Source organism: Cimex lectularius, unplaced genomic scaffold (genome assembly GCF_000648675.2).
Source record: "Cimex lectularius strain Harlan isolate CLEC.00 unplaced genomic scaffold, Clec_2.1 scaffold94, whole genome shotgun sequence".
NCBI classification, from domain to species: domain Eukaryota; kingdom Metazoa; phylum Arthropoda; class Insecta; order Hemiptera; family Cimicidae; genus Cimex; species Cimex lectularius.
Genome location: NW_019392668.1, coordinates 673,989 through 687,162, shown reverse-complemented (window position 1 = coordinate 687,162; position 13,174 = coordinate 673,989). Strand labels below are relative to the sequence as shown.

At 37.0% G+C, this 13,174-nt stretch overlaps 1 protein-coding gene across 1 annotated transcript in view; it reads left to right on the top strand.

Moving 5' to 3' along the window:
- LOC106670261 (ATP-binding cassette sub-family G member 1-like) overlaps positions 1 to 13,174 on the top strand; it is a 42,186-nt gene continuing 29,012 nt past the window's right edge. Inside the window, exon 1 of the mRNA XM_014400439.2 lies at positions 1 to 102. Coding sequence (XP_014255925.1) covers positions 54 to 102 — 49 coding nt within the window. The 5' untranslated portion in view covers positions 1 to 53. The remainder of the gene's footprint in view (positions 103 to 13,174) is intronic.

Sequence of the window (13,174 nt, the reverse complement as noted above, 5' to 3'; positions counted from 1 at the left end):
GGGGAGCCGAGCTCTCACAAGCGAAGCATTCACCTAGGAGCCAGTCAAACGCAATGAGACCCACGGTGGACATCGAGTTCTCAGATCTAAGCTACACTGCCGGTAAATTACCTTTAGTACATTTAACGATTGTAGCTGAAATTTCAATTTCGAAATATTTAACGATTAAGCGTAACGCGATTAATCTCTTCTGGCTCTATATAAATTTTAAACGTTCAAGATGATATTTTGTATATTGTGTGAGATTAACAAAATCAAATTGTCAAATAAGTGCGAAGCCTAGCAGAAAGTGACACAGTCTGATCGTCTTTAGCCACGTGTGAAAAAATTTCGTGAAGTGATTTTTCGGTATTTCTCCACTTACAGTGATTATATATTCAAAATGTCATAAATCAAAGTACTGGCTTTGTACTTTTCGCTCGCACAGCGAGAATCAGCGGACCAATCGGCCAAACTGCAGAAACACATCCGACTTGCGGGCCACAGAAAATTTTAGCATTGCACGTTTGCAATCTCTCTATATAATAACTTTCAACTGGCACTTTAGCATTACAAATAGACACAACATGTAATGTTGAAAGAAGTAAACCGTTATTTTCGAAACAATGAACTTGTTATTAGGCATTTAATAAAACTAATCGTATTCGATAGAGGCATTCAATACCTTTGAACGAAGTATTTAATAATTAGTTTGTTTATAAAATGATTCATCATTTTTTTATTTTTAAAAAAGTGTACAGCACGAAATATATTTCTCAAGAACAAGTCGATTTTATCGTTCGTTTTATCGTTCTTCCTTGCAGGATGTTGTGTTGCATTTTTGTTTTTAAAAAAGTGCTAATGCCATTTATAGATTTTTTTTATACAAAACATAATTATAGAAACAAATTTAAAACAGGATTATTTTTTCAATATTTTTAATATGCATTTTTTTTAGTTGCTTACCTTGATTTGTTGATATATTTAGTATCATGTTTTTCTGAGTTTTACCATTTCCGAGTCATTCAACTATGTTGAGTTTACATTGAGTTAATTAAAATTTAATTCGGTACATTAATTAAATTTTACTGGATTAGGTTATTCTCTATCTGACATGCAACTTTACATGTTTTTTGATAGTTCAAATTTTAAAAAAGTGCTTAGCAGTAATTAATGCAAGGAAATAATTTATTATTATTTCTCGGTTATTCTCGGGGTTTGTCCGCCTTTCGTCTGCCTCACCCTGCTTATAACTTTAACATCACTCGCCATCTGCCAAAACACAAAACCGTAGGGATAGACTTGCCAAAATAATCAAAAACTACCAATCTTCAGGTTCATCACCACCCAAATCTCAAAAGGAAACGTCGTAGCAGACCTGGATTTGTTTGTTACATACATTGATACATAATTTGTTCGCGTTAATGCCCCACCACAGAAGAAGGTGAGAAAACTAGCCCAAAATAAACTAAATCGTATTGGAAGTTTTCGTCCTTTGCCTATGAGGTAATAAACCTGAAAATTAAGCTTTTTGAGTTCTTGGGATGTCGCTGCAGACTAGGCTCTGCAGCGGGGCTATGAGCGCCTACCTCTCCCTGCTTATACCCTTGATCCAAAGATATGTATTACCAATATTAAAACTTGCTAAATTTTCTCTCGACATCTGCGGGGATTAAACTTATCGTTTGGTTTTTCCGATTATTTTGGTCAGGTATTCTCTCTAGTTTGGTTTGTCTGAGGCGTTTCGGTACTTTGCTATTTTCAATTTTCACCATCAGTGTTATAAGCAAGAGAGAGGCAAAGCAGCAGACAGCAGACCTGGTAGATCGGAAAAGACCAAACTACAAACTATTTATTTGTTTATTTCGTACTTGTGATAAGGAGTAAATTTATTTTTACATATATAATTTATTTGGATTCATAACTCACCACAGAAGATGGTGAGAAGCCATCACCAAGTAACTAAGTCGTATTGGGAGATTTCTTCCTGTTGTCTGCGAGGTGAAAAACCTGAAGTTTAGTCGCTTCAGATTTTGTCCTGTCTCTTCAAATTGGGTACGATCGCCTGCTTACATACCTGCGACTCACTGAAGGTGGCGAGAAGTCTCGTCCGACAAATAGGCTGGCCAAAACGATCAGAAACGACCAAACTGCAGACTATCACCACGCAAACCTCAAAAGGAAACGTCATAATATTTCATTATTTTTATTATTATTTTATTACTTATTGAATCGTGCTTTTGCCTAGATAAAGGGTTTTTGTCAGATTTTCATATACAATTTAAAAAAATCAAAAATGAACTGAAAATATCAGTTTTACTGTTAAAAAAGTGTTGTGTTTTCTCAGTTCTGTTTTCCCTGTATTCGCTATATTATATTTAAAATATGTTTTAAGGTTAAATTAAACTTTTTTTTCATAGTGATTATTTGATTAGTAAAATAATTGGTATTTATTTGTATTATCAGAAAATAATGTGCATTCCTTGTAAAACGCATAACAGCAAATACTTTTTTGTGTTAGTGATATTTTTTCAGAATGGAATCTTTTTACCGCTTTCAAATTTAATGTCTTTATTTGTCATTTCATGATCTTTTATGTCCTGAAAGGCCAACAGTTCAAACAAGAATACATAACTGTACTCTAAAACTGGCTCCTTCCTAATAATGAAATTCTCAACTCAACGGCTCTTATTTGTTTGGTGACTAAGCGAAAATTAGAGATAACGTCTTGGACATGCTACCTCATATGTCTATTCATCTGACTGACGATTACCTTCATCTGAGTAAAAGCGCAATTAGCTAAATAAAAAGTTCGGATCAATGAAATGTAATTCCGCCTGTACAGGACGATGCGATGTCAAACAACCCTGAAATTTTACGTTCCAAGGGTCAGAGAACTTTACGGTTAAACTTTAATTAATTACACTTTTTATCTGAGGTCTTGGTTGAGATGAAAAAGCTAGTGACACGATTTGGATTCCCTCGACCTTTGGCACAAAACGCCGCTGCTCTAACCACTTGAGCTACCATGACTTCGATCCAGTCGAGTGGTCGGACACCACCTCCCCATCACAACCTTTTTAATTGTTCCTCTTTTTGTCGTATTTGCAAATATCGTGTAACCAGGATGCGATTCTCGGCGACTGCACCCTATACAAGGGGTCGACGACGACCTAATCCATCATGATTCATCGACAAGTCAAAATCGATTTTTGGACCGTAGGATGAATACGAGAGAGACGCTATTCCGAAACTGCAAGAAGTACGGACGGCATGGATTTGGCAGTAAAAACGGATTAGTCATTGAACGTTCTTCCATCGATCATTGGTCAACTCTACTCGCTATTCGCAATCCAATGAATATGTTGGAATTATTATTAATAATTATAAGACAATTAATTAAGGTTTTTAGTTGAGATGAAAAAAAGTTAATGGCACGAGAGGGATTCGAACCCACGACCTTCGGCTAGATACGCCGCTGCTCTACCACCTGAGCTATCGTGACCTCGATCCACTCGGACACCAACCTCCCATCTCAACCTCCCGCTCGTGCCATTGACTTTTTTATCTCAACTGAAAACCTTAATTAATTGTAAGATATTAATTGGTCAAGCGGACCACGAAACTAGTGAATTTAATAAGTTTAAAATGATTTATACTTCACTAAAGCTCTCCGTGGCCATTTCATTTGTCGCCGAGAATCAAATTGATTACACGACATTTGAAAAATGGCAAAAAGGAAGGAAAATTCAAAAGGTGTGGTTGAGATGGGAGGTTGGTGTCCGAGTGGATCGAGGTCACGATAGCTCAAGTGGTAGAGCAGCGGCGTATCAAGCCGAAGATCGTGGGTTCGAATCCCGCTCGTGCCATTGACTTTTTATCTCAACTAAAACCTTAATTAATTGTAAAAACTATTGCTAACTATTGGTATATAAACAAAAACACATCGTACAGTCCAAAAAGAAATCCCCCGTTACTTCTTAGGTGCCAGGGATATAAGCAGGGAGATTCAGGCACTCGTACATACCACAGGATGAAAACCTGCAATACCGCTTAGTTTACTTGGTGAAAGATCTAATTTATAACTCAGTCACAAACCTAACTACAAGATACTTCTAAGACAGATTTGTACCTGCGTAATTAAAATACAATGTATCGACGAACAAATCAAATTCATTTAAAATCATCTATTCGAAAATGTGTTCTGTGGACCTGCCTCTCCCTGCTTATAGTCTTGATACCTAAGGGGTGATGAACTTGTAATTTCTTCCTTTCTTCCCCCATGTAACCCTGGGGTGCCGAGGTTTTTGAAAAAAAAGCACGATTGTAAGTATGCCAGTTTCGAATTCAGAACCTCTGAGAATCGAACTCGGAACCCTTACAGTCATGAATCGACGTCTCAACACCTTTGATGAGGCCACGGACGCCCCTAACTTCCTTAATTTGATCTTTAACTGACCATTTTGGTGTGTCCTTCCGCTTGCTTCAGTCTATAAAACGCGTTTTATGCCCATCTTGTCTGCTTATATCCTACCTAAGGAACAATGAACCTGTCGGTTATAGTCGGTTCCAATCTGCTGTTAGTCTTTCCGCACTGTTTTGGTCTCTGAGAGGCGTTTAGGTTTCTCACCTATCTCTCCCTGCTTATATCCTTGATTGATACTCTAGGGGTATTAAGAGAACTTCTCTTAGAACCTGCGAGATGATTGACCTGTAATTTTGTCTTTTCCGATCATGTTGGTATCCTATTTAGGCTTGCTTGCTATTTAGGCCGTTCAGGGAGTTTTTTCATCTGGATATAAGCAAGGAGAGGCCAAGCAGCTGAGAACAGACCTGGACGATCGGGAAAGGTCAAACTACAAATATTCATTTGTTTATTACTGATTTTTAATTAGGAGATTTATTTTTTAAATACAAAAATGTTTCATATATATAACCAACCAATGAAGATGAAGAGAAGCCATCATCAAGTAAACTAATTGGTATTCGTATATTTCGTCCTGCGAGGTGATAAACCTGAAATTTGGTCGCTTAAGATTTTGTCCTGCCTATTCTCTTCAGGGAGGTATGAGCGCCTGCCTTTCCTTGCTTATAACCTTGATCGAAATAAGTTAACCAAGTAAGTTAAATTAAAAATGGCTAAATGTTTTCTCGGAATTTGCAGGGTGTTGAATAGTTTGGTCGTTTCCTATCATTTTGGGCAAGCTATTCACGCTGGTCTGGCTTGTCAAACGCGTTTCGGACTTGGGTATTTTCAGTGTTCATCATCAGGGATATAAACAGGGTGAGGCTAAAGAGGAAAAAGTATCCTTGGATGATCGGGAAAGATCAAATTACATTCATTTGTTTATTATAAGTAGATTTATTTGTGTTGATAATGTGTTCGCATACATAATCCACCACTGAAGATGATGGAAAGCCATCGCCAAGTAGGCCAAGCGGTATTGGAAGATTTCGTCCTATAATCTGCGAGGTAATAAACCCGAAATTTGGTCTCTTAAGATATAGGCCTGCTTAATCTCTTCAGAGTGGGTATGAGCGCCTGCTTATATTACTATGACGCTCTGAAGACTGCGAGAAGCCGAGACGTGACAGACCTAAAACAGCAGTAAGCATACCAAATTTTCGGAAACGACAAACTTAATGTGATCAGTATTGATTTGATGTTTTCCTAAATTTTATAAAATTTTGTTGAATTAATTTTACAATAAACGCGTAACCATGTAAAATCCAAATTCATTGTGGTATCAGGCGTAGTAAGGTCACTGAAACCAGACAGATTGCTACTAATGGCTAAATTAATTTCGACCATATCTCGGGAATCATTTTCATTTGATATAATATCAGTATTGATGATTCACTCGGCCGGGGGAATTCATAAAAGAAAGAAACAACCGGCTTTAAAAGGCTAATGTCAAAACCAAATTTCCAGTGGTCATATTTACAAGGAAAACACGACGTGAAACCCTACAGAATATATTAACTTAAATAATAATTCTACGAACATTAGCGAATAAAAGAACCAATTAATTGGCATTGCAGATATAATAAAGAGTTAATTTGTAAGAGGAATCTGTTGTTTTGGAGGTCGAAATGAGGCAATAGCAGATCTTGTTTTTCGTAAAAAAATAGTTCGATTTTTGTAATCCCAATACGGCGTAGTGTTATTTGCGCGCTTCCTTTCTCAGACAATCTTCAGCGGATGTCTTTCCGTATCCAGTCCTCGTCCTTCAGGACTCACTAGTGAAAGTAGAAAAGCTGCTCCGGCATTGTTTACCACCTGCCCTATTGTACATCTTTATCATTTATCTTAATTATGTTTTAAACGCGACAATTATAATTATTAAAATCCAAGAATATTGTTGGTCAAATCATTATGGATAAGATTTATAGCAGGAAAAGTTGTTTTTCATCTAAATATACTTCTGCAAGGATTCGTCCCACAGTGTGATAATAGTCTTTCACACGATTTTCATTAATTGTCCTTTGTTGAAAATATTCTGTTTACTTTGTCGTGAACGATTTAATATATCTCGGCCTTCAACGTCGAACTTTATCATTTGGGTAAGTCGTGCGGCCGGTTGGAGCTGGAAATGACGAGCCAGAAATCGAGAATATTAATCGTCGACCTTCTGCCCCGCTTTTCTCGTAAAGGTTGAACGTGTGAAATGTAACCCATTCGAATTGATGTTATTATTCCTGTATTTATTGCGGAATAAGTTACACTAATGAAGTAACTTCTTGTCAGCTATTCACTTACACATATCTCGTTGATTCTTATATAAGGTTTCAAGTAACCTGTTATTGTGAGTATAATGAGCTGTTTAGTAACCTGCTTCGAAAATTCTTGATATGAGACTGCAGCAAACTTTGCGAGAATGTTGTAAATCTTTGGCATTAGTCTGTTCGAGACTTTAGTAACAATTCTACAAATCACTGTAGGAAAAGGAGTATAGTGCACAATATATAAAATTCCACAAGATTCCATTATATGGTTTTTAAAATTAAAAGTTAAAATAAGGTAAACTAATTCCGGCTCAACGGCACCGGCTAAACGTGTGTCCTCCAGGGGGGCATCATATGGCCCTTCCTATTCACGAAGCATTTCTGTTTCTGTAACTTACGTGCACTTTTGTTGACGATTCAGTCATGCTGTCGTCTGAGCTTGATCCTTTCATAGCTGGACGAACCAACAGTCTAGATTTCGAAAAAAATGGAAGATAATAAATGAAACCACACACATATAACAATATTTTTAACAACATGGAGCTTATCTCGAAGGATGAGCTAATCCCCTACCGCAGCTGGGCAGTGCGAGCTGAGCTACGAAAGGACGAGGAAGGACTCTCTCTCTCAATTTTGTTTGAAGACACCTGCTCTTTTTGTGTAAATGGCAAGGAGTTAGTTGCGTATGTCAAAGATCCCATATTTTTATTTTTATTTTTTTCAAATCTGAATACATTTTTTTTTTTTTAAGGCTTTGTTATAATTTATTTGGATCAGGTCCCAATTTTTGTCTTTTCCGTTTAATTTAATTGAGTTTGTGGCACAAATATTTTTTCTTATTTTTATTTTACACTCGCAAGGAAACGAGTTTGCATCGTGTGAAGGGGATTCACGATAACGCGTTATACACGTAACCATTCCATTCCAAAACCATATCGAGCCTACAATATTTTTTTGGTCTGTAGGACTAATATATCTAGTTACTACCTAGTCTAACTATGTAGTTATAGTTTTCACTGTAAATACTCTCGATCTGGAAAATACCAGATTTATCCATATTGCGATTTTGGTAATTTCCGAATATTTCATCATTTTAGTGTCTCTATCTTCGATTTGGTCTATCAGATTGCTTCGCCTCGTATTCAGAGGGTACCAAGGATATAATTAGGGAGAGAGGTAGGCGCGCAATCCCATCACAACATTATTTGACGAAGTTGTTTTATAAAACATCACCTAATTTTTAATACTGAACTTTTCTCAGTTTTAAATTGTTTACATAAGAATCTTGTTGTATAATTTGGTGGTTTTCGATAATTTCGGAAGGACTATACTCACTGGTTTGGCCCTCACCGGGTATACGATTTCCGGAATCGTGTGTATCAGTACTTTCCTTTCCCTGCTTATACCCTTGAAACCAAAGGATTATTGGGAGATTTCTTTATTATGTCTGCGGGGCTAAGAACCTGTGAAGTGAATTTGGGCTTTTCCGATCATTTTTGTTTGTCTTTATGAGCTGTTTCAGTCTGTCATAGGCGTTTAGGTATCTAGGCGTCTTGACGTCGTGGATCTAGGCACTTGCCTCTCCCTGCTTATATCCTTAATACGTTCGGAGTATGGGGAGATTTGCTCAAGATGTCCGCGGGATTATGATTATTTGGTATTTTCCTAGCTTTTAGTTTGCCTTTCCGTTCTGTTTCAGTCTGACATGGGCGTTTAGTTTTCTAGACAAATTCACGTCGTGGGTCTAAACACTTGCCTTTCCCTGCTTATATCCTCGATGCCAAATAAGTATTGGGAGAATTCTTATGGTGTATGTGAGAATGAAACTTTAATTTTGTCTTTCCTAATCGCTTGTTTGTATTTCCGTGCTGTTTTAGCCTAATATAGGCGCTTAGGTTTCTGGGCATCTTCAGTCGTAAGTCCAAGAACTTTTCTATCCCTGCTTATATCCCTGATACTTAACGAATGTTAGAAGATTTCTTCTTGGATTTTGAAAGGCTATGGTAATTTGTTTTTATTGATCATATTGGTCTGCTTATTCGCACCGTTTTTGCCTATATTCCAACAGTGGAGTCAAAATGCAGGCGCACGAACACATAAAGTGAAGATTATGCAAGGATTTTGTTGGTTTGGTCGTTTCCGGCTATTTATATCTGCGCGTCTTGGCTGTTTCGTTCAAGGAGAGGCAGAGCCACAAACCACGTCTGAAGATGATAATAGCATGGATAAGCTGTACAAAATAATCGGTAATGGCCAAATTGCAGGTTCTACACGTCGCAAAACCCCAGAGGGAATTTTCCATATGACTTATGAAATCAACTATAGATTCGACGAAAAAATTCAATCCAAAAATATATTGGGAAACAATAAAAACTCCTTTCTACTGAAACAATCCACAATGATCTGACATGTTTGTAATTTATATTATTAGGTTTCAACGAAAAATTAAATATTCATCGTAATGAACTGGTCTAACAGCTTTCCTGCCTACTGGTCCTGGAAATCCCATTCGTCGTTTGAAATAATTACGCCCGAGATATCTGAGAAATTGTCTGACCCAATACCTAGATTGACTTAGCATTCATACCATATGCCTTCTGATTTTGGGTTTATGATTATAAAAGAAATCTTCTCATAGAAATATTCACTTTTTATCATCTTAAAGGTTTTTACACAAAATTATCTTATAAGAACGTCGTTATTATATAAGAATGACTGAAACTTTAGATTTCTTTTATGTTTCGAAACTGCGAAAACAGCTAATTTGCCAATCTACATCTTATAAACTTGAAATCATTAAATACGAAAGATATTAGCGGAGTGAGGTGATAAAAAATCAAAACATAAGGTAATTTCTGTCGCTTTTCAGTTAGCCGAATAAACATAATTATAATGAAACAAGTTATGTTAGAATAAATATTTTTTATTCAATTTAAAAGAAATTTAATAATGCAACCAATCGCCTTTTCTCAGTTAATGGTTAGGCAATATTATGTCTCATTGTTGTTATCAAATGTTATCACCAATCAGCAAACCATTAGAATATTTCATAAGGTCCGAAAAGGACTTGCTTCACAGATGAGTTATGAGGCTTTTTCTTGTTCTTGCGAGTCTCCGTTTCTGCAACGTCATGGTGAAATCGTTCCGCAACAACTTGACCAAAACTGTTTCCAAGACTTCCCTGTTGGATGGGAGAAAATAAATAAATCCAACATTTCCCTTTTTTTTTAAATTACGATATAGTTCGATATCTACCATTATCTTATTGCACAATAAACACTGTTGAGATGCTCAATGACCTCATGAACAACAATTTTTTTTTCTAGTAGTTATGTCCTCCTGTATGGCAGGAATACTTCACCTTAATAACTGATGATGATGAAAGGAGACTAGGAAGTGGGATTTATGTAAACAATGAAGCTAGGAGAGGCAGGCGTATAAACCCAACTTTATTGATGTTTATTGATATAGATTAAAAACACTATAATTTAAAGAAAATATCCTAGCTTGTTTAGTCGGGTCAGGTTTGCAAGTTCGAGGGAGCGGGATATAAGGTGGGAGAGGCAGCACCGGGGATCTGCCGGTCACCTCTCACCTGTAGATCACGCCAGCTGGGCCTAGGGATGAAAAAAGTGAAATGGCACAAAAACCCACTAAATGAAAGACACTAACATAACAAATCTGTGTAATTAGGCAGACTAAACGATCGAAAATGAACAAACTACTGGTCACAACGCAAGAGGAAATTTTACATAGTTGTTTGCTCAAACATATTCCTAGGATTTTGAAGAATCTATCTTAAATTTAAATATTAACGTCGGCCCTGATTAAACCCCCATTGCTGATCTTTAAAAATAAAAATAATAACGAACGAAACGAACGGAGGGAAAACATAATTCGGTTAATCCTTTTCACTGCATAGACAGCATTTTCGACACACCTTGCATATTTTTTACTCCTCCTTTGTCAATTGTGTCATGAAGATCGTCAACGTTGACAAAACGTTTTTCTATCAAGGCTTCGTTTGTATTATTAATAAATCAACCGTTTGAAATTATTCTCTTCTTCGAAAATGTGCAGTTATTAGGTCGATTTCTTTGACTATTGTATAACAGTTTATAAAGACAAAAATAGGAAAAAAATATATTGGCAACAAGATTTCGAAAACGACGGGGATAAATAAATAAAAAGTTTTATTGCCGCAAAGTACATGGTTATGTTAACTAAAATACATCATTTAGAAATTGCCTGCACGTAATATATGCTGATTGAAAATTCAAGAATTCCTCCATACTATAAAAATCCTTCTATCTATGCTAAAAAGGAAGGATTGTTATCACAATTATTAACATAAATGAAATCACGTTTATAAAACACATTTCTACTATTACTTCATGTGCTTTTTATTAGGTGGAAATCGTTTTCCCTTCTAGTTTCATACCCATGAACATGCGAATTCCTGACCAGCATACGTTTACGCTTAATAGCAGAAATTGCTAAGGAGAGAAGATATAAGCATGCCAGTGCCAGGATTCTTAATTTTTTAAAACTTTCTACATGAGCCGAGACAGACATAACACAAATAATTGGTTTTTAAATTTGGAAAACCTTTGTGAGCAACGTGTGTCACTAAAAAATCGGCCCGTAAATGAAGATTGGCTGAAAACAGTATAAACCACTCTGCTTACATTCGCACATGTTGACCAGAAAAGTTGCCATATGATTTCTCCAGGAACCCTCCTATGGTCTACCATCCTTCTGCGAAAAAGGATGCAGCCAAAATGGATCTTTAATGGGACCAAAACCCCCAGGAACGAGGCACGCGAAAAGATTCATAGAAGGGCCATCCGCAAGACCTACAAAAGGAATTACCTTAAGGTAACCGCAGCAGAACCGGGTTGGACTCCTGATAGGACACTGCTAAGAAGGCTCATGCACCGGATAGGGCAGACATAGGAGTGCACAGGCAGAAGAAATGTACAGATACAGCCAGGAAGAAAAGGAGACTGCAGAAGTTTTATGTTTGTATGAGTGTCTGTTTTATGTAGGTGTACATGCTTAAATCTAGGACCAAAGGCCTGTGGCAAGGCTGAGGAGGTTGAAGGTGAATTTTAAAAAAATTAGAAGAGCATAACAGATCTACTCAGGGCGAGGTGCGGAAGGACTTGTACCGCTTCTTTTATCCTTCCACTTATCCCTACATTGTACTTGTCGATTGACTAAGCATCCTTATACCAAAACCAAGTCTGCCACGTTTAGGTCGCATTTGGAATATATGTTCCTCCTATGTTAACTCGCTGTCAAGGACAACACCCAACTCTGCGAGCCTGATCCTGTCGAGACTTAAGACTGTAAGACCATTCTTGGAAGTCCAAGCCACGATACATCGGAAGTGCTTCCCGTGACGATTAAGGAGACGTCGTCCGCCAACAGATAAAAATGTACACCATCAGCGCTCTGAACGAAGTCAATATATATTAAAAATAAGAGAGGGCCAAGTATGGAACCAATGGTACTCCGAAAAACGTGTCTTAATTGAATTTTGTTATATGATGCCTGCGAGATTATTAGCAACACCTCGAATTCCAATATTTTCCAACCGTGCGCAGTAAACAGTAATGGTCGACCAAGTCGAAAAGAAAAGATCCAAGAATATTCCCACTACTTTGAATTTATAGACTGTGCTAGCAATTATTGCTCCTTTCTTCCTAGGGAGCACCTTGGGTCGAAAATGATTTTTTAAACCCGAATTGATTTTCGATTTTTTGGATAAACTCAGGCCATTTATTGTAGAGTACCCTTTCGATGACCTTGTCAAACACCGACAGCAAAGCGATTGGCCTGTAATTGGACATATCCGACTTGTTTCCTTTTCTGAAAACTGGGATGATCTTCGCAATTTTTAGCACTGCTGGGTGTCTGTAGAGAAGGTGCTATTCACCATATCAACCAATTGGGTCAGCTCAGATGCACATTCATGATGAAATATATTTTGGCCTCATCGAGCCCTGCGTAATGCCCTTTTTTTAAGAGTTTTAATACGCTATGAAATTATGACCATGTGCAAAATGTTGGTTGGAGATCAAAGAAGTTTGAGGTTTCAGAATATATGAGACAAATTTATAGTAAGCATTCGAAATTTGAGGTTAGACTCGTCTGTATCACCAACCATGTTATCTGGTACCATCTGTTTAGTTGCAGATTTGGTTTATTAACCTGTCAATCACTACCAGACTGATTTACTTTTATTATCTAGTTGTTTAGCAGTCATTTCTGAATATGTGCCAATATTATATACTCCCTGGCATAATCGAAACACAATGGCCATTATAAAACTAGACAACCTTTTTTAAATTGTGATTTTTTTCCGATAGCTGAGAACGCAGTGAGACCTCAAGGTGATCCCCATGTCCCAAAAAATTTATAAGATGGTTATACATGTGTCTAATAAATTACCGGAATGCAAGAA